At 43.1% G+C, this 19,229-nt stretch overlaps 2 protein-coding genes across 3 annotated transcripts; both read right to left on the reverse strand.

Annotated features, from left to right (window-relative positions):
• Nucleotides 1–1,305: 1,305 nt before the first annotated feature.
• ptgesl (prostaglandin E synthase 2-like) lies at nt 1,306–5,733 on the reverse strand. The gene is made up of 7 exons (XM_036527277.1): nt 5,437–5,733; nt 4,997–5,185; nt 4,761–4,816; nt 4,463–4,615; nt 3,744–3,944; nt 3,199–3,316; nt 1,306–2,637 (listed from the first exon to the last, which is right to left on the reverse strand). The coding sequence occupies exons 1-7, from the start codon at nt 5,725–5,727 to the stop codon at nt 2,509–2,511; spliced, it is 1,137 nt and encodes a 378-aa protein (XP_036383170.1). The 5' UTR covers nt 5,728–5,733; the 3' UTR covers nt 1,306–2,508.
• A 2,610-nt stretch (nt 5,734–8,343) lies between these two features.
• On the reverse strand, nt 8,344–18,228 carry LOC118776660 (protein zer-1 homolog). Of its 2 annotated transcripts, none has more exons than XM_036527141.1 (16): nt 18,122–18,228; nt 17,127–17,436; nt 16,592–16,742; nt 14,894–15,327; nt 14,403–14,576; nt 13,404–13,518; nt 13,019–13,165; nt 12,196–12,369; nt 11,587–11,802; nt 11,355–11,396; nt 10,954–11,073; nt 10,351–10,466; nt 9,581–9,769; nt 9,143–9,240; nt 8,875–8,977; nt 8,344–8,584 (listed from the first exon to the last, which is right to left on the reverse strand). In XM_036527141.1, the coding sequence occupies exons 2-16, from the start codon at nt 17,291–17,293 to the stop codon at nt 8,527–8,529; spliced, it is 2,304 nt and encodes a 767-aa protein (XP_036383034.1). In that variant the 5' UTR covers nt 17,294–17,436; nt 18,122–18,228; the 3' UTR covers nt 8,344–8,526. The 2 variants fall into 2 exon arrangements, with proteins under 2 accessions (XP_036383034.1, XP_036383033.1); XM_036527140.1 differs by having other exon boundaries at nt 17,127–17,447.
• Nucleotides 18,229–19,229: the final 1,001 nt, after the last annotated feature.

The raw sequence follows: 19,229 nt of genomic DNA on the forward strand, positions 1-19,229 counted from the left end.
TAGGACGTCCCATCTAAAATAATTTATCTAAGGGAAGACTCCGCACCCAACCATCTTTCCAGGTCATACTATAAAGTTCCGGTTATGATTCAAAACAGTGTTTATAGGAGTTCCGGGCAAGGGACCTTTTACTCACCAGAGCAGAGGCAAAATATACAGCCATCTCGTTCTCTAGTTGCTCTAGTTTGTTATAACGTCACCTAGCAACCACGTCAAAATATGAGCACCGGGTGCCAGAGATGGATAACATACATTCATGTTAGACAGACAGAGAAATGGTTATTACTGGCAGTGATTTTTTTGTTGTAACAGATATATTAGCTGACAGGCTGTGATTGTAACAAGTGATGCTTTGCTCACGTCCAAAAATACAATCACGCAATGTTATTTAGTTGCTTAGCAGATGCTGTTATCCAGAGCGTTTTCCCCCCTAGTGGCAATTCATATTCCCCAGATAAATTCATATCCATCAGTTGAACGTAAATTAATATCATAACGACTACCGCGACTAAAACATGAAACGGAATGAGGAAATTTGGGTAAGACTGTTTAAGAATGTTTGAAGAAACGTTTTTACATTCATAAGCATATCTGACACATTGCTGTGATATCATATGGCAAGAACATAGACAAGTATTTAGTATTTACATATTTACACATGCTTGCTGTGATACTAAAAAGTGAAGTTCTATAGTAAAGAGGAACATTTAGCTAAGCAATCCTGTTTATGGTATTATGTTATCACCTAAATTGTCTCAGTAGGCCCAAGTACTAGGATGCTACAGGTGAAGACTTCAGCTATGGTGATGAGCATGGGGTTGAACACAATGCTAATATGTGTACGGTACTTATAGTTTTTCATTAAACTGCTACTGCTAAATCCAGTGAATGTTGCTCCAGCTTAATTAGCAGGGAAATTAAATTTTGAAGTTTAGGGCATTTTGACTAAGTTGTTCACTGCAATCAGTTTAGAGAATGCTGTGGCCGATCTTCTAACCTCCTGATCATCTGAGCGGACTTACCATGGAAAGAGATGCACCCATAACTTATAAAAAATTACTGAATCTTCATCACATCTGTTCTAAAATGATACCCTATGAACAAGTGGTGAGATCAGAACATCATTCCATACTACATGTCCTAGGAGATGTTCAAATATTAATATTCATATGGTCAATTCTGTTCATTTGGACAAGTGTGCGAAAACGCATTTAGACCTGTGACTTAGTCCGACAAGTTGCGGTTGCTAAAACAGTCTAAAAAGAAGAGACATATATTCCATCTTTTATTTCCATTGAGCATCTGTACACATCAATGTGCATTCAGAGTCATTATTATTTTTAAATAATCTTATAACATTTGTGCTCTGGTGGTGATGCACAAGAACGCTTTCCAAAGAAAGGGCTATCTTTGCAAGGGCCAACAGAAATACCCTTGACCAAAATCGCCCTCACAGAACTTTCACACACCTTCAGCACTCCAGCAAAGCATCATCCTAAGGACAGAGAAGGGAAAAAAAATGCAGAGAAAATACCAAAATGTCGAGATTCTTTTTGTTCTCTACATAGAGAGTATCTAACAGGAAAGAAAAAAAAACCCAACTGGCTGTGGTTCAGTAAATACTGATGACTTTGGAGAACCCTGGTTGGTGGTAGTCGTGTGAAAAATATGTAAAGTGAATTGACTTGTACTTCTTTACTCTGACAGTGTCAGGAGTTGCACCCCCTTAGTTGGGGGGTGGTTAACCGTAGGGTATGGAAATAAAGAGAAAACCCAGGGGTCAGAATGAAGGTCTGAGACACTAACAGGTGGTATCAATCATTCTATGACAGACCTGTTCCTCAGACATCACTAGGAATTATCTGAACACATGAATGACTTAAATACAGACTAAAATTGTGCATTTCTAATGCTCATGAAATAAATAGATTCAGATGAGAACAGACTATTTTAAAGTGGCCAAACTCAAAATGCTAAGATTTGGCAAAGAGATGGTGTCCATCATTCAAGAAACAGTCAGCACTCTGAATTTACTCTTTCACAAGCAAGCTTTCTACCACAATGAATCACCAATGAATCAACTGCTCTATTGTATGTTCATTTTCAATATTGCATATTTTCCATAAACTGCAAGCTTTAGGAGATGAAGCCCCAATGTACTAGATCCAGAAACATAAAGAACAAAAATGCATAGTTGCTACCATCAAATATTTTGGAGAACATTACTTCAGAAGTATTCTATGCACATACAACTTAAATCAAGTCAGTCTGAAAGAGCAATATGCTTTGCCCCAAGCCCCGGCAAATCAGAAAGTAGCTCCACTCAGAGGCAGATGATGACTTGGCCACTGGGGAAATGACAACAAGATTCTCTCCTCTTCTATCAAAACCGTATGTGCCCCAAAAAACAAAAACCATCCCAGCCGCTGTCACCTCGGTTGAGCGAATGCTGATTCATGACAAAGTGGAAGCTCTGTCTGGATTGGCCCCCGATCGGTTTCGGCAGCATCAGTTGTGTCCCTCGTGGTGCTGGACGGCCTTCTCCACGCGTCGGTACCAGCTCTTCACCTTTGTGTTCTCCATCATGTCGTCAAAAGACTCCAGCCCCTCCATTACTCTCAGAACCCCATACACAGCCTTCAGAGGGGAGAAGAAAACAGGGAGCTTTGTAGTGTGGAGGTAAACATACACACAACACCCCCCCCCCCGACCAACACAAGAATCGGCAATTTACCACGCCCTGCTAGAAAAACCGATACACCACCCAGGCCCAAGTAGAAAGCTAGAGTATCCTAGTCAAGGGAAGTTAACCCTTCCCTTGCAGGACAAATCCAACCATGTCTTGCTACTGTGGCTTCTCATCATTGAGTCTAGGCTATGTTAGTAGCCAAACTAACCACGTCTTGACCAGTAGGCTCTGCCAGCACTTGGAGCTTGGGCTTCTGCTTTCCCGTTGATGCAAAATGATCATTGATCACTGATGCAAAATGTCTTCTTTTTGATTGTTGTGCAAATGCAGCCTTCTTACACAGATGCATTTTAGCCAGTTTTTTTTAATTGTAGCTTTGAGCTAGGTACCCTTCCCTTGCAGTAGAATTATCCAGAGCAAAATTTATGATGGCAAAACCTTCACAAAACAATCCCCCGCTCCTTACTAGACCCATACCATCTGTCCGACACATTATGGATTTCGCATACCAGGTCTGCTAGGTTGGGTCGGTCTCCACCCATGAACTTCCTCTTCTTGCCAATTGCCGACACCCACTCGTTCACAGCCTTGTACAGGTCTTGCCTCACATCATCCTGTAAATTGTGTCTGAGAGCGGGGGAGCACAGAGAAATAAGCTCTCCCAGTAAAAGCTGCACATTTAGAACTCACCACACTCAAATTTGATTGGATACCTGAGTATTATGCCAAATCCACCTACTCAAAAGGAGCGTAGTTTGCAGTGTAGGGTGAGAATAGTGAAAATGACCTGAGAAGTCATTTAGAGTCCTTATGATTACTCACATGTTTTGTCTGGTGTTGTTCAATGCTTATAAACTCCAAAAGGTTATGCATCAATCCCAGGCAAACTTAATGAAAAGCTCCTGATGACTGTTGAGACATTTTCCCTCCCACATTGTTATTAAGCATTTCTTTCAGTGCTTAGAATGTTTATGAACATGGCCCAAGAGCACAACGTCTTTCACACACAAACACTTCAGTGTTTCCAAAAAAAAAAAAGGAACAGTTCACTCACTTGTTTTTCAGCCTCTTTGATACGAAGAACATGGCGAGTGCCCCCACATACTTGGCAAAGAAGCCCTCAAAGGTCCCGAACTTTCCTTCCCGCACGATGTAGTCGAAGGAAGCCAGGGACTCGGAGGGGGTCCGGTACACGTTGGGGGAGATGAGATGCACCAGCCAATCATCTGCCCACTTGCGCCACTTCATCTCTTCCCTGGAGCGCAGGAAATACCACACGATTACTGCTGGAACACACGTGGGGTCAAGGAGGATGAACAGCGCAGAGCAATCCCACAAAAAGCCCAAATAAAGAATAAAACGTACTCTGCGTCAACAACTCATCTCGCCTGGAAATACGGGAGCATCTCTTATGAACTCGTGCGAGAGCGGCAGTGTAGCACAGTAGTACGGAGCAGGGCTTGTAACCAAAAGGTTGCTGGTTCAATTCCCTGCTGGGGCACTGCTGCTCTACCCTTGGGCAGGGTATTAAACCCAGAATTACCTTAGTAAACATCAAGTTGTACAAATGGATAACATGTAAAAATGGTAACCTATGTAAGTCGCTCTGCATAAGAGTGTCTGCTATATGACAATGATGTTTTCACATTTTCACAGCTCTTGTGTTGTGAAGGTTGGCTAATTCCTCCCACAGTATTGTTGACAGACGCTGGAATCATTTCACCATCATTTTAATCATAATGGTTGAAAAAAATTAAAGAAAAAATGACCTACTTTCTTGAGTCTTTTTCAAGGTACAGCTGCTCTGCCTCGGCCTCACTCAGCATGAGCCAGTACTTGTTGTTATACTCAATAACCTCCTTCCCGCTCTCGTTTATGGATTTCATTTCTGGATAACAAATCAGGATATCATGGACCTTCTTCCCTCTGCAGAGACAAAGAGTAGAAACATTGGAAAACAAGGACAAAGAGTTGTCAGTTGTAATAGTGCACATAAAAATATGCACACAAGCAACCATGACTACCATTGCGTGCATGCAAAATATACGACCGATCCATTGTGTTTACTTACTGGGTGACCAAGTACGTCTTCAGAGTACTGATTATTACAGATGAGTCATTCAGTTGCTTTTGTGCAGTGGAGAACAAGGAGAGAGAAATATCGAGAGAGAGAGAAGAGTCATTTTTTTTCCTCATACCACATAGGTAATCTTCCAGACCATTCTTTAGCCATATCTTCTGTTTCAAGGCACTGAACAATATTTTCTAATTAGCATCCATATCATATATAGGGTCACATTCTCTTACCACAGCGTCATCCACCATCAGGATGGGGACTTTTCTGTATCTAGACCACTTGATCTCCTGACGCATAACAGGGTTGACCTCCACAATCTCGTAGGGAAGGCCATGGTAGTCGAGAAAGGCTCGAACCTTGCTGCAGAACGGACAGGTCTTATACTGGTACAACGTGAACTTAGGCTCCGAGCTACACTCCTGGAGAAATCACAAGATAGAAAACAGGAAAATGTATGAGACCAGAATACTACTTGTTTTAACAGAGTCAGTGTACATTTCCCCCTGTCCTCAGCTATGCACATTATTTATAGACGTAAAGTTACGCAAAGCTAGCTGAGTGACAACAACATTCACGTCACCATACAAAGGAATTCAGCTCTCTCATTCAGGACAGAGGTACCATCACAGCGACACGTTTCAAGCTTAAGAGTCAAGGTCTCTAGGCTTACGTCTGCCTCCTCCTCTGCGAAATGACGCTGAAAGTTGAATTTCACTGCCTGGTACAAGCCGATTCCACCTCCCAGCAAGAAAGCACACCCCAGCGCTCTGCCCCCGGCCCGTAGCGGGGCAGCGGAAAGCAGTTTAGATCGGAACCTTGCGCCGCCGGTTCCGTAAGCCCGAGCGCTCCCGGGTATAGAGATTCGAGGTACGATGGCAGCAACATTCCCCGTCCTACAGCTCTGTGTGAGGAAAGCATGCCGCCCGATCTGACCCAAAGATCTCGCACAGGCGGCTGCCATCTTGCCTTTACATAAACCTCCCACAATACCTCTGGAAACGAAAGTAGGCGGAATGAGCGATTGGCTGCGAGTCCTGTCTAGCAGACCTTCACGTGGTTTGGATCTAAATATGGTCCGGCATACAGTATGGGAGCATTCTGTAAGAAAATATCTTCATGCAAATTGACAGTCGTCGAGAAATCAAGAATACCGGTGCATTTTCCGTATTGTTTGCAATTATTGTATTGATATTATAATTGTAGTCTATTTTTTCATTTGTGTCAGGGGTGCATATCCAAAAGAAATAATTGCACCAGGGAGGTTTACAGCCTGTATCTGTAAATAACGTAATCTGCAGATGATCATACGTCTTGAGAGTAAGGTATTTAGTTATCATATGATCATATGTTGGACCTGCTGTGTAGTTCCAGCCTGAATTGCTGCCTACTATTCAGGATGAATATTACTGGAATCGCAGAAATTGCCTTTGGTGTAGACGGTTGCAGCTTTCATTCGTAAACTACTGAGATCCCGGTGTAATAATTCACATCTACTGATATTCTTGAGCGCTTGTTTTCTAAACACGGTCGTCGTGCGTAAGAATGCCATGACCTGACCTTTCTGCCATCCCAATAAGCAGTGAAGGTGTATACCGGCTGTTTTGACTCAGACAACGATTGAAATTCAAAGCTCTCACTCCAGTTGTCCATGAAGAAATAACATTTATTTTTTTTCTTACAGATTTCAATTCTTCCATAAGTAAAGTTTCAGTTGAGACTGTTGCTGTCAACTTTTAAAATTATGTTATTATATAATATGAGTTAACACAGGAAATTATACTATAATCACTCACATCCCAGTCAACTAGCTTGTGAAACATTCCCCATACGTGAGTGTCAGGTGAACAAGATGGAACAGAAGGAACAACAGAAAAAGAAGAACAACAGAAAAGATTACCCCTGTAACTTTTTTTTATATATAAACTTGAGTTGTAAGTTGGTCACAGAGTGATAATCTTAGGTTAAGGTCAACTACAAAGATTGGCTCTGTGGGTTGGGATACCGTCACGCACACCTGAGACCTCTTCTTCAACGGCAGTAAACAACCAGGCTACGGCTGACACATTCCCCAACACAGAATGGGTTTTTTGTTTTTTTTTTTGTGTCAATTATATATATATATAAAAAAAAACCTCCCCATGTGAATATACTATTCACATACATGACATACCCAAATAAAATGTTATTTTTAACAATGTCACAGGTATATTATCCATAGGAATATAGTTGTCCAAAAATTGTATTTCCTCATGAAAATAACCACAAAGAATTTTTTAAAATCCTAAATCTAACTCCATTTCTCACAAACACATAAAGCATTTTCATAGGTGATATTTAAAATGATAATAATAAATATGATAATAATAATTATTATATCTAGTACCACTTTATTTTCTTAAAATCAGCTGACTTAACATAAAAGAGATGTACCTTCAATACTGGCTTCTAAACCCTGATATGTAAGACTTGTAACTCATCAGAATAATTTGATTCTTTATTCGGGAGATCGCATTTCCATAACTCAGAAAGGCAGTTGTGAAATACAATGATAAAAAAGTATATCTCGTTATTAAAGAAAGAAAATACAAGATTCTGACAACAGAAGTACCGCGCATAATATTGAGTTTTAAAATTGGCTCTAGGCAATGATTTTACAGCTAACATGTCTGATGTGTTTCATGAGTTTTCTTAAAAAATATAAATAAACTATTATTTAAAAACAAAACAGAAAAACTCAGTAAAGCAAAAAGTGCAATGAGCCAACACTTGAAATGCACAGTACAGCAAAAAATTAATACACTGTAGTTTCCTCCTTAATTATCCATTTCAGAGTGTGGAATTATAGCTTTGTAGACATTTTCTTTGATCCAGAAAAAAATCTATTGAGAGAAACCTTAGGAGTGTTCATAATAATGTTAAAAACAAACATACAAACAAACATGGAGTATTTCACTCCAATTATGTACAATTCGAACAAATGTCTTCCTTGCTCTGGTCAAAGTCTCCATTGTACAGGGGAAGTCCTTTTCTGTTGCTCTGAGTCATGTCCACCTCATGTGTTGACAAGAAAGTGATCAAAATTAACTATAAGTGACAGACATTACTGTGCTGTTCTGCAATAACAACCATCCAGACAGTGTCTCCACACACACACACACGGTCGCACACACAAGCACGCACACGCGCACACACACATACAGTCCACCCTGAGATCCAGGGTTTGTGTAGTCTTTATAGCAGAAATCCAAACATTCCCTTATGGGAGACAAACAGTAAGATTCAGAAAAGGGCATGACTGAGTTCTCACAATATGTGCTATGCAGAAACTAAGCTTATACGATAAGGCCTTTGACCCAAGACCAGACCCTCATTAGGAGGACCACTGGAAGCACTCCTTTTTAAATTTCTTATAAAGTAGAGAACAACTCCCAAATGTTTTTGTTCCATATAAAACACAAAAAGAGGAGCAAACCAGAAAAAGAGAATACAACCATATAACTTGTACAAGTAGTATGTTTCATGTGCAACACAAAAAAAAAATTAAAAATCAACAAACAAAAAAATGAAACACCTGCTAGTCATGTCCCACAGCAAGGTTCCTTCCAGAAACATGGCTGAGAATCAAATGGTTCCATTCCTCACAAATGTTACAGTAAATCAATGCAGACCATTGCTGGTGGGAGAGAGCCCAAAAAAAAAAAAACATACTCTTTTCCTTATTCAGTTTCACCGCTCCCAGTGCTGTCCTCCTGGTCACCATTTACCTTGACGTATCCATGGGATCCTCTTTGAAGTTCCCACAGTGTCCCATCACCCTCCTGGAAATCCCAAAGAAGAATGCAGTTTTAGACATACTGGTGACAGATCAGTGCTTGCGAATACTCATTAAAGTTGTTCTTGAACCACTAGAACACCCTAAAAAAGGATTTATATGAAAAGACCATCATAGTACAGATATTATTAGCGACCTTCAGCCATAGGCAGAGGGCATATATATATATCCACTCAGTCATCAATCATCCACTTTTTGTTGTTCAGGTGTTTGTGTCCCCATGAATGTGACATCACTAGCAGTGTGCTTGTGGGGGAGGGGGGGTGTGACTCGTACCGTGCCATGTCCTTGGTCTCCTCATGTGAGGAATCCAGCTCTATCACCTTCTGTAAGAGGGCAATTCCTCCTTCCTTCATCAGCAGGGGGCAGTATTTACTTGCTGAGGAGAGAGAAAGAGAGAGATACTACTGACAAAGAGATGTGACACCACCACCTTGTGATAAAACCCAGAACGCTGAGGGCCTCCTTCCTCAGAACAATTTGAGCAAAAATCCACCAAGGCTAGGCCTGCACCCTCTGTCCCAGCTTAGCACGGGATACTTACGGTAGACAGACACCAGGTTGTATAGCGCCCACGTCGCCCAGTGCTGGCTGACAGGGGCAATACTTTGGGGCAGCAGGCGCAGTATTGGCTCAAAAGACCTGTGGAAGGAAAAGTTAGCAGCAGTGTTCATCAACCTTGCAGATTTCAACCAAACTGCCTAACGGTCAGCTTCCCCCTACTGATTCCCTACTCCAGCAGTGTAGCAGAGTGGCAAGAAACAAGGCTCATACCCGAAGGGTTGCTTTTTCAATTCCCTGCTAGGGCACTGCTGTTGTACCCTTGGGCAAGTGTACTTAACCTACAAAATTCTAACCTATAGTATGTGAGTCGCTCTGGATAAGAGCGTCTGCTAAATAACAAAAATGTAATGTAATGTACCGGCACTCCCTCGCTCCGCCCGTTCACCCTCCCCTCCCAGCACCCCCGCGGCCGGCCCACCTGTAGTTGATGTTCCTGCGGGAGTTGACGTCCCAGCTCCGAATGGCCTCCCACATCCTCTCCATGACGGCGTCCCTGCGAGGCTCCTCCATCACCCAGGCGTCCGGCCCGTCGAACATGATGTGGGAGAGCACCCCGCATGCGTTGTACGACACCTCGATCCCGTCCGCTTTGCTGTCCAGCAGGTCACTGAGCGGGACACGGGGACACTCTGAGCTCGGCCAATCGGCAGGCTTCGTTCTCCACAATTCAAACTCATTTTGCAGACCCACAATGCGTTAGTCACTATGCAGCACTGTGACCCATTGGCAGCAGTAAGAAACAGGGCTGGGCTTGTTTCCCAGGTGGGGCATTTGTTGTTGCACCCTTGAGTAAGGCACCAATCTTGAACTGTTTCAGTTAGGATCCAGCTAAATGGATTATATGTAACCTATACGAGTTGCTCTGGGTGAGGACATTTGCTTAAAAAAAGTAACACTGTGAGGTGATGTAGCATAATATTAACGTGAAGGCCTTGTAACTGAAAGGTTGCTGGTTCGATTCCCCACTGGGGCCCTGCTGCTGTGTCCTTGGGCAAGGTACTTAACCCAGACCTCTATCAGTAAATGCCCAGCTATAAAGAGATAAAATTGTAACCTATGTAAGTCGCTCTGGATGAGAGTGTGTGCTAAATGACAATAATGTAATGTAATGTGCGCTCACTCAAAAAAAAAAAAAGCTAACCCTCACAGAGAGCCGGTGGAGAGTGACAGGTAGACAGTGTCTCTCACCTGAACACGCTGATGAACTGCGGCGTCAGAAGCTGGGGCCTCAACGCCCTCACCTCCGCTACATTTCCCAGAAGCCCCAGCATGTTGCGATGCAGCTCCTGCTTGTCTGGGAATTCCTGCAGGGAGACGGGAGGAGAAGAAACACTCTTCACATGACCTGCAGCCTTCAATGACTGTATAAATGTTTTGGAAAATTAGCTTGTTGTAAAATTAACATTAACGTTTATACGCCTAAAATGAAAACACCAGTACCCCCTAGAAGTCTCAGTCCTTGTCAAGACATTTTCTGCCTACCAATCCTTACTCTCACTGAAAGAATTTGGCAGGGAGAGAACAATATAGTGCATTACGATATCTTACACAAAGTGATCCTACGTAATAAAACACGTATTACTCTGACTAAGAATTACTTTGCCCAAGTGCTTATGCTAATGCCATTTTCAAAAATGCTCATTTGGATGCTGAACTACATTAAATATCCACTTCGGCCTTCACATTATTTTCGGCTAATGTATCATGGCTTTATGGCTTTACATTACATTCCCAACTATGGCGTCCCATTGCGTGAGACGGAGCAGGACTGAGTGTGAGCTGGCCTCTCACCTGTAGACACTCCAGGAAGAGGGTCATGCCCCTGCAGTTGAGGAACATCTCACAGTTATCGGGCGTCTCGTCTGTAATGTTCCAGAGAGCGCTCCAGGAGAACTCCATCACCTGATCACACTGCAGGAGGGAAACAGAGGCACAGATCACATACAGAATCAGGAGAGATGAACCACTTAACAAATTATGGCTGTACATATGTCTGTATGTGGATTGGTGTATATTTGTATTTCTGTGTGTATGTATGTATATTAGAATGTAAATATGTATGTACAGGTACATGCACACATGTACATATCTGTGTGGATGTATGTATATATGCCTATGTATATGTGTGTGTGCATGTAAATACATGGAAGTACATGTGTTTAAACTGCAAGTTTAAATTGATTATAACTCACCATCTTGTCATGCAGCTTTTTTTGTATCAGGTTCAACATTGTCTGCAGACAAAAAAAACAAATTGGTAATTCACTGATTAATCTCAGATGACACAATAATGAAAAACAAAGAATTCAGAGCCATGAATGACATTATTCTCCCCCGCATCACTCCACAGTTCTAATGGAACTGGTTGCCATGGCTACCACCCCGCGGGGACAGGACGTGTCCGGGTTCGCTCCCCCCCCGTACCGTGACGAAGCCCATCTTGCCCACGGCCTCCTTGTGGTCGTTGTCCACCTGGCAGACCAGCGCGTTGCAGAGGTGCACGGCGATACGCTGGATGGACTCGTCCTGCAGGGTCGGCTCCAGGATCTTCAGCAGCAGCTGGTTGACACGGTGATACTGGAACTCCAGCTCCTCCGGGATGCTGAAGTTGCACAGCGTCAGGCAGCAGTTCCTCTGGACCTGGGGGGGGGGGGGGGGGGGGGGGGGGGCGGCAGAGTACAACACAAGCAAACAGCCATATGAGGAGTCAACAATATTGGAAGGGCTGCATGACAAAGTTTCAATAGTGGGCCAGACAAGGTACAAGCTAGCTAGTAGAGACACAACTGCATCAAACCCTAGATTTTATTTTTCTCTACCCCCTGTCCTTTAGTGTTACAATCCAGTGACTTTTCCAGATTGCTTTAAACCCCTAACACTTCCACATTAGGGACAGGAAGCTTAAAAGGTTCAGCGAACTCAGTGCCTCACTAGGACGGGACAGGGTTGAAGTTGCAGGCCTCCAGGACCTGGACTGCTCATAGGTGGAGTCGAACACGACGGGCCGATGGAGAGCACACCCCCCCTGCTCACCGTGACCTCCTGATACTGTTCCATGCCGTTCAGCACCACCTGGATGACCTCCCGCCGCAGCCTGATGCTCTGGTCGGTGCGGTATTCCGTGTTGGTCAGGTAAAACAGCGCCGCGCTGCCCGTCACCTGGATGCTCTTGTCGTACTTGTGGAGCTTCAGGGCCGCGATCACCAGCTGTGAGAGCACACAAACCAGCCCTGATGAGTGAACGTGCTGCGCTAAAAAAGTCTGATTTAGTCTGGGTCCTTGGACAACGTAGCGGCTATGAGTTGCATCAATGCATCAAGAAATTATATGACATTTCATTAAATTATTATCAATTACTATTATTACAATTTCATTATTTTTCCATTTTTCCATTTTAGCATTATAACTGGTGAAATGATTCCAGTGTCTGTCAACAATACTGTGGGAGGAATTAACCAACCTTCACAACAGAAAAACAACACCGTAATGGTAATCACATTACATTATTGTCTTTTAGCAGACGCTCTTACCCGGAGTGACAATTTTTACATGTTATCCACTTATACAGCTGAATATTTACTGAGAAAATTCTTGGTTAAGTACCTTGCCCAAGGGTACAGCAGCAGTGCCCCACCTGGGAATCGAGCCAGCAACCTTTCTGTTACAAGACCTGCTCCATACCACTATGCTAAACTGCCAAATATATTATTTTTAATTAGTCAGAACAAGAAAAGACTTAAGTACTCCACACAGTATCAACAGCACAGTTAGCAGCAATGACTGATCATGCATAACTGTGGGCGGACAGAAAGGTGAGACCCACTCCCACAACAGGTGAGGGCGGGTGAGCTCGTACCTGCAGGGCACGGAGCAGCTGGTTGCAGTGCTGTATCCTGGCGATGTCAAACAGGTGATTGATGGCTTTGTGGGCTACCTCAGGGCGAAACTCAGTGTAGGCCTCAATGGCATTCAGGATCTGGTCCTCGTTCTTGGCTCCTGTAACCTGAGAGGCACACCAGGCCAGAAGAAAAAATTATGAGGGTCAAAAGAGAATGTGGCACAGTTAAACTTCAGTTAAACTTCAGAAACAAGCACAAGTTTCAACAACGATATCAATACTGAAATGAGACAAAAATAGACACAATAGTGAATTTAATGCTACATATTTCATGACGCAAGGAAATATGATTACGCAATTTCCTCACACCAGTATTCACTGTTTTTTGTGGGTGAGTTTATACCTTGTATGCTGGAATGTGTGTCAGGTTACAAAGTGTGGTGTCATACAGTCCCAGAAACTGCAGAGGCCTCTTCAGCTCTTGGAAGGGGTATATGCTGCTCTTGGATGGCTCAATACTGCATGATAAAACAGGACACCAAAGGATAATAATTTATCTCTGACTGAGGGTTCGCGCACAATTTGTGCTCTCTCACATTCACGGACTGAGCTGCTTAAGAGCCAATTTACGGAACAGTAAAAACATGCGCGACACAGCACTTCAGGGTATTCAAGAGCCACTTGAGACATGCTAGGAAAATATTACGTTGTGGAACATTACTGTGTTCAAACAACCTTTTAATAGTGGTCTATATTTTGCTGTTCAGTCTATTACAATGGATTGCATAACACGCAATTTACCAGACGATCTCATCCAGAGGTACTTCCAGCACAAGAGTACAAATGTATATCCATCCAAGTTACATGAGCAACAGTGCCAGATGTGGTTAACAACACTCCCGGACCAGACAGTGTACGCACAATACCATATATATGAAAAATCTGTAAAAATTTGCCTTCCTGACTGCAAGTTTTAACATAAAGCCAGCAAAGCAAATATGATAAAAACGGATATGTCTACATAATGTGCTTTGTAACAGAGCGTTTCTTAGTAGGAATGCAAGTGAAGTTCCTGACAGGCTGGCTGTGGCTGGACCAGCCTGGATAAATCCATGAATGCAGAAAAATGAATGCCACTCGATGACGTTTAAGCGCACAGGGTCAGAGCAGGTGTTCTGCTCAGTCACGGCCACCGCTCGGATCCCCTGTTTTGCACAGACTGGATTTATAATATTAATTATTTTCCTAAATCAAGTATTATTTTTAAAAACCCAACAAGATTAAACAAGAATGGATCATGCTCTGAGGGCAAATAGTTATTGGCCAAAAAAACAATTGCAACAATTACCACTGAAAAGAATGACCTCAAATGGACTGGGAATGAAATCTGACAGCTGGTTACCTGGGACGTCCCACTGCATCCTCAAAGTATGGAACTGCGCAGTTGTCCAGCATGACGTGTCCCGAGATGTCCAGGGAGACCAAGTTGACCAGGCTCTGCACGATGGCGGTCAAGGTCTTCCTCGTCAGCTTGAATTTGGAGTTGCGCCGGCTTTCCCGAGAGATGTCCAGGTGCCTGGAAGACAGATGGTAGATTGTTACATGGAGGATCTACCTTACAGCCATTTTAACACAGCTACAGATTTCTGAAATCCACTTCAAAGCATATATATTCAAGCTCATACACATAAAAAACATTAATAACTTAAATGTCATTTTTAGATACAGAACAATAGAAAAGGTCCCTGGAGACAAGTAATTAAACTTTACAACTTTAGAACCTCTTATTCTTCCGGCCTTGAATAAAGTACGATGTCATTAAAACATTGGGGACCAAACAAAAAAACAAACTCCTATAACCCCCCCCCCCCCCCCCCCCCACAATGCATTCACCGGAGGCAGGTCATCTGCACTATGGTGTGGATGTGCTCCTCTGACAGATCGACGTTGTAAAGCACCAGGGAGGCCAGCCTATCCTTCCATTGGGACAGGAATGTCATTTTGGGCAGGAGGACACCCGAAAGGTCCAGGGAGGTGAGGGAGGGGAGGGGCTTCAGCAGGGACTCCACGTCCACCTCCTCCGACAGCCCGCCCAGGTTCAGCAGCCGCAGCCGGTTGAAGCCCTGGAAGCTGAACTCGGCGTCCAGCATGTGCCGCAGGGGGCGGTCCTCGTCGCCGCACGCTAGCGGGGCCCCGCCCCTCCTGTAAAAGATGTTGCTGCAGCCGAACAGGCTGAGGGAGACCAGCGTTTGCCTGAAGTTGTAGAGCGCTCTCAGGCTGCGCGCCGTCAGGTTGCTGCAGTTGTTGAGGTGGAGCTCGATGAGGTCCTAACAGAAAGGGGAACGAAAAAGAAGACTTTTTTGTGATACAGTTTTTAGCCCATGGTTCCATGTCTCCTCACAGCATAAATTCAATTCAAAAACTGAATATGGAAATACACAATTCAGCTTCAACTGTAAAAATGACGCATAGATGTGATGCCTTAGTCAATCATTACAAGGAAAACTGTGGTCAGGTAACATACACCTCATCGACATTCGAGCAGGCTAGTCAGTCCCAAAAATGTGACACAAAGCAATAAACTTTTTACTCATACACACACTCCTGCTGTGAGAAGCTAGTGATCTAATATCTGTACAAATCTGAATTCATAACCACTGCTAATATTTACACGGAACTATCATTTTAGCTTATTATGTATTTTGTTTGCCTTAGACTTGGTTGGCATAAACAGCTCCAATCACTTGGTTATGACGCAGTACTCATGTCGGTGAAAGCAATTCTGAGATGCCGGTGTAGCTGAACAGGGGATGCGATGCCTGACGGAAAACAAGGAACAGGCAGTGCTCTTTCCACTTTGACATCTATTGGCTATAACTCCATGAAGGCCAGCAGCAAGGAGCAATGAACAACATCCATAATCCTGGCCCTGAGCAGGCCCGCAGCTATGACGACAAGGCCGAGTGAAATGAGAAGTGTCTGCGTCAATGATCACAATAAATGTGTCCTGCTTGACTGGGGTGTGTGTGTATCTACAGAGCCCAAGAATACATTCAATGACTAAAGTCCAGGCATAAGCAGTATGCGTGTGTGTGTCTGTGCATCCGCACCAAGGCTGGGTAATTATGTGTCATGTGAGTTTTATACCTGCAGATTTTATGAGTATTATATTGTTACTGATTTATTCATAGAATAAAATGCTATTTGACTTCCTGAAAGAGGTTCTTGCTACCCACAATGCTTGAAGTCAGCTGAATGGCTGACCTCATAGACTGGACAATGCAAAAAGTAAGCAATGGCGTCTTGAGCATCATCTTGAATGTTTTAGATGGCACCCAATCAGCAACTGACTGTAAACTGTGACATCCTGAGAAAGTGACTTAAGTACTACAAATGAAGTAACCGAGATGTGAGACTGAATGAAAACCAGATGCATTTAAGGGCCTCAAGCCAAGAGCCGTGGTTACACAATACTGGTGAATCATGTTTGTAAAAAGTCTACGGGTCAAAATCCATGCAAGCGTTGAATGCGTTGTGAGATGCGTGTAATTGCTCGTTCGAGCTTAGGACAGGCTGTCTCACGCTTCCCACCTGTTTCCCGATGGCCTCCAGGTCCCTGTCCCGCACCGTGTCGTCTCTCAGCTGGACGCGGGTCAGCCTGGTGCTGTAGGGGTCTGAGAATAGCAAGAAGAAGCCCTCGTGCATTTCAAAGTTACTGTCTGTGTGGACCAGCTCCATGTAACTGAAAGAAAAAAAAAAACAACACAGACATATATTTAAATTGGCTATTGCTGTGCATGAAAAGGCAGATGGCTAGCTAGTATTCTGAACAATCATTCTATGGGAAAAACATGCACAAACAACATGCAAAGTTTCCTTTTAAACTTTTAACAATAGATTTTCAGGATAAACTGAAATTTTCCCTAGAAAAATAAGCAGTACATTTGAGAAATAGGCCCTCCACTATGAAATGAAAATGAAGAAACAACAGTAGCAGTGTTCTGATATTATACAGAACTCAATAACTGTGGTTTTTGGCTAACTGTGCAAACGTAAATGGCCGTCTGTGCACCATTTGCAGCATCACTCCATTATCAGATAACTCACGAATTCCCAAACTACATACGCGCTGACAAGTTTGTCGCAGATCTCGCTGGGCAGAAAGATATCGGGGTGCAGCCGCAGCCTGTTCTTGTCTCCGATGCAGCACATCGTTCTCCTCAGGTTCCGGAGGCAGTACACAGTGGCCAGTACCATCAGGGACTCCGGGTTGTCCCCCGCCTTCGCCGCCATGGCAGCTTCTCTCCGTCGACACGGTCAACAACGGGAAAAGCGACTGGCCTCGAGGTGGGCACGAGTTTTCACACAGACATCGGGATGCTCTTCGGAAATAGGGGTGGCAGTTAGTCACCCAACCCACAGCCCACGTCTGGCACCTGTGAACAGACTAACAAAACATAAATCAAGATCTATGTAGCTAGCTGGCATCTTCCAAAAACACTGCATTAGGGACTTAATAGAAAACGCGATCCATTCATAATAGCCACACGAATAGGTAAGGAAATAATTCTGCAAGGGCAATACACAAAAACACGCTGTCATATGTATGGGTCACATCAGCTAAAACGTGAAAAAATTAACGCAGCGCATGTTTGCGAGGTAGTTGACTACTCTGGAAAAACACCCGTTGAGCTCATTGCTAGGATAGCTCGCTTGCAACTTAACCAATTCGTAACTGGCTAACTAAACGGTTCAGACAATTGAATGCGACTAGTCAACGTTAGCTGAATCAGAAGTAGCCAGGTAGCTAGCAAGCTAAATGATTTGACAACTGAGGAACAAGAGTCAGGTAATATAATTTACTTGACATAATCAAGTAACAGTGCATGACAAATGCAGGTAACATGCTAGCATTCTATCCGACGTAATAACCTCGGCACATCGATAAGATGGTAGCAAGCTAGTTAGCTGCATAGTTAGCTACTTCGTAAGTTAGCTAACGTATAGCTAGTCAGATAGCTAGCTAGCCCCCTAGCTAACTACAAATAATCTTTGGAGATTCATCGTTTACAAGATCTGTCATCCCTGCTCAAGCGCAGGGGCTATTAAACACTACCCTACCTAAACGTTAACGGCAGATGGTTGTTCCGGTAAATTTGATATAATTTTAATTTAGTTATTTTGTTCTCCTTTCGTTTTTTCGTGCTCTCGTCTGCTGTCAACAAAACAGACTGTACTTCCGGTTCAACCATTCCGTAACTGAAAGAATTACTTCCCGTGTCAGGGTGCGGACGAGGTGAAGATGGTTGGGTGTTACATTCTGATCGTTTTCAATTTCGGTATGTCTCTTGTTGGTTTCAATGGTGCGCCTTTGTTCAGAGTGTCAATTTATAGAAACTCTCTGTACCAAGGAATAGATTCATTGCACGTTTTCATAAACTTAAGGAAGACTGGGCGTTCAGATTTCCGCCATTATAAAGTGTTCTTCTGTATTACATCCATCATGTATGAAGTTAACTTCATACATAGCCAAGTTCGGAAGCTAAGTGACCATAGGGGCCATGTGTTGAAAACAAATCATTACAGAAGAAGACTTCACATATGGACAATCATCTGTCAGTCCCCATAAGTAATCCAAAAGGACATGTGTCAATGGACACATGACAAGTAAAAGCATAGATTGCCAATGGTCATTTTCATTCACATACACACACACGTACATATACACACACATATATATATATATATATATATATATATGCGTGTGTGTACTAACTTAATTAGTGCTGAATGGCAGTCCATGGATCATGCGAGGTGTGGAAATAATTCTCATTTGCTCCGTAAACTTGAGTCGTTCATTATACGGAATAATGTCTTTTCCCTCCCTCATTCTACCACCAGGTGTCACTATCGCTCCCTCTTTTGAAGCATATATACAATATTATAGAGGAAGCTCACCGAAAAACTTCAATTTATACATTGTTCGTCACGTTAAATTTAAGGCACTATGAGACAGAAAGAAAATTTTAAATAAGCTAATTTTTACAAAGGTCGCCTGAAAATCCTAGCATTATCCAAAGTAACATTCAATATTTTCATTAATGCATTCTTAAGCGTCAAGAACAACTCAGTGTTTAAATCAGGTAATTCACTCGAATTGTTGGACCTGATCAGACAACTTGTGAGTCGCTGCTCACAGTTTTTAAGATATTTACGTCTTCGATACATA

The sequence above is a fragment of the Megalops cyprinoides genome, chromosome 4 (genome assembly GCF_013368585.1).
Source record: "Megalops cyprinoides isolate fMegCyp1 chromosome 4, fMegCyp1.pri, whole genome shotgun sequence".
NCBI lineage: Eukaryota > Metazoa > Chordata > Actinopteri > Elopiformes > Megalopidae > Megalops > Megalops cyprinoides.

Excerpts from the sequence above, each read along its gene's own strand:
- ptgesl (XM_036527277.1), bottom strand. The coding sequence starts at position 5,727 with ATGGCAGCCGCCTGTGCGAGATCTTTGGGTCAGATCGGGCGGCATGCT. Across the intron at positions 4,817-4,996 it reads TGATGGTGGATGACGCTGTG|CAACTGAATGACTCATCTGT; the intron begins GTAAGAGAATGT and ends ACTGCACAAAAG. Across the intron at positions 3,317-3,743 it reads TCAAAGAGGCTGAAAAACAA|ACACAATTTACAGGATGATG; the intron begins GTGAGTGAACTG and ends CCCCGCTCTCAG.
- LOC118776660 (XM_036527141.1), bottom strand. The coding sequence starts at position 17,293 with ATGGCGGCGAAGGCGGGGGACAACCCGGAGTCCCTGATGGTACTGGCC. Across the intron at positions 14,577-14,893 it reads GTGCAGATGACCTGCCTCCG|GCACCTGGACATCTCTCGGG; the intron begins GTGAATGCATTG and ends TCTGTCTTCCAG. Across the intron at positions 13,519-14,402 it reads GATGCAGTGGGACGTCCCAG|TATTGAGCCATCCAAGAGCA; the intron begins GTAACCAGCTGT and ends TTTATCATGCAG.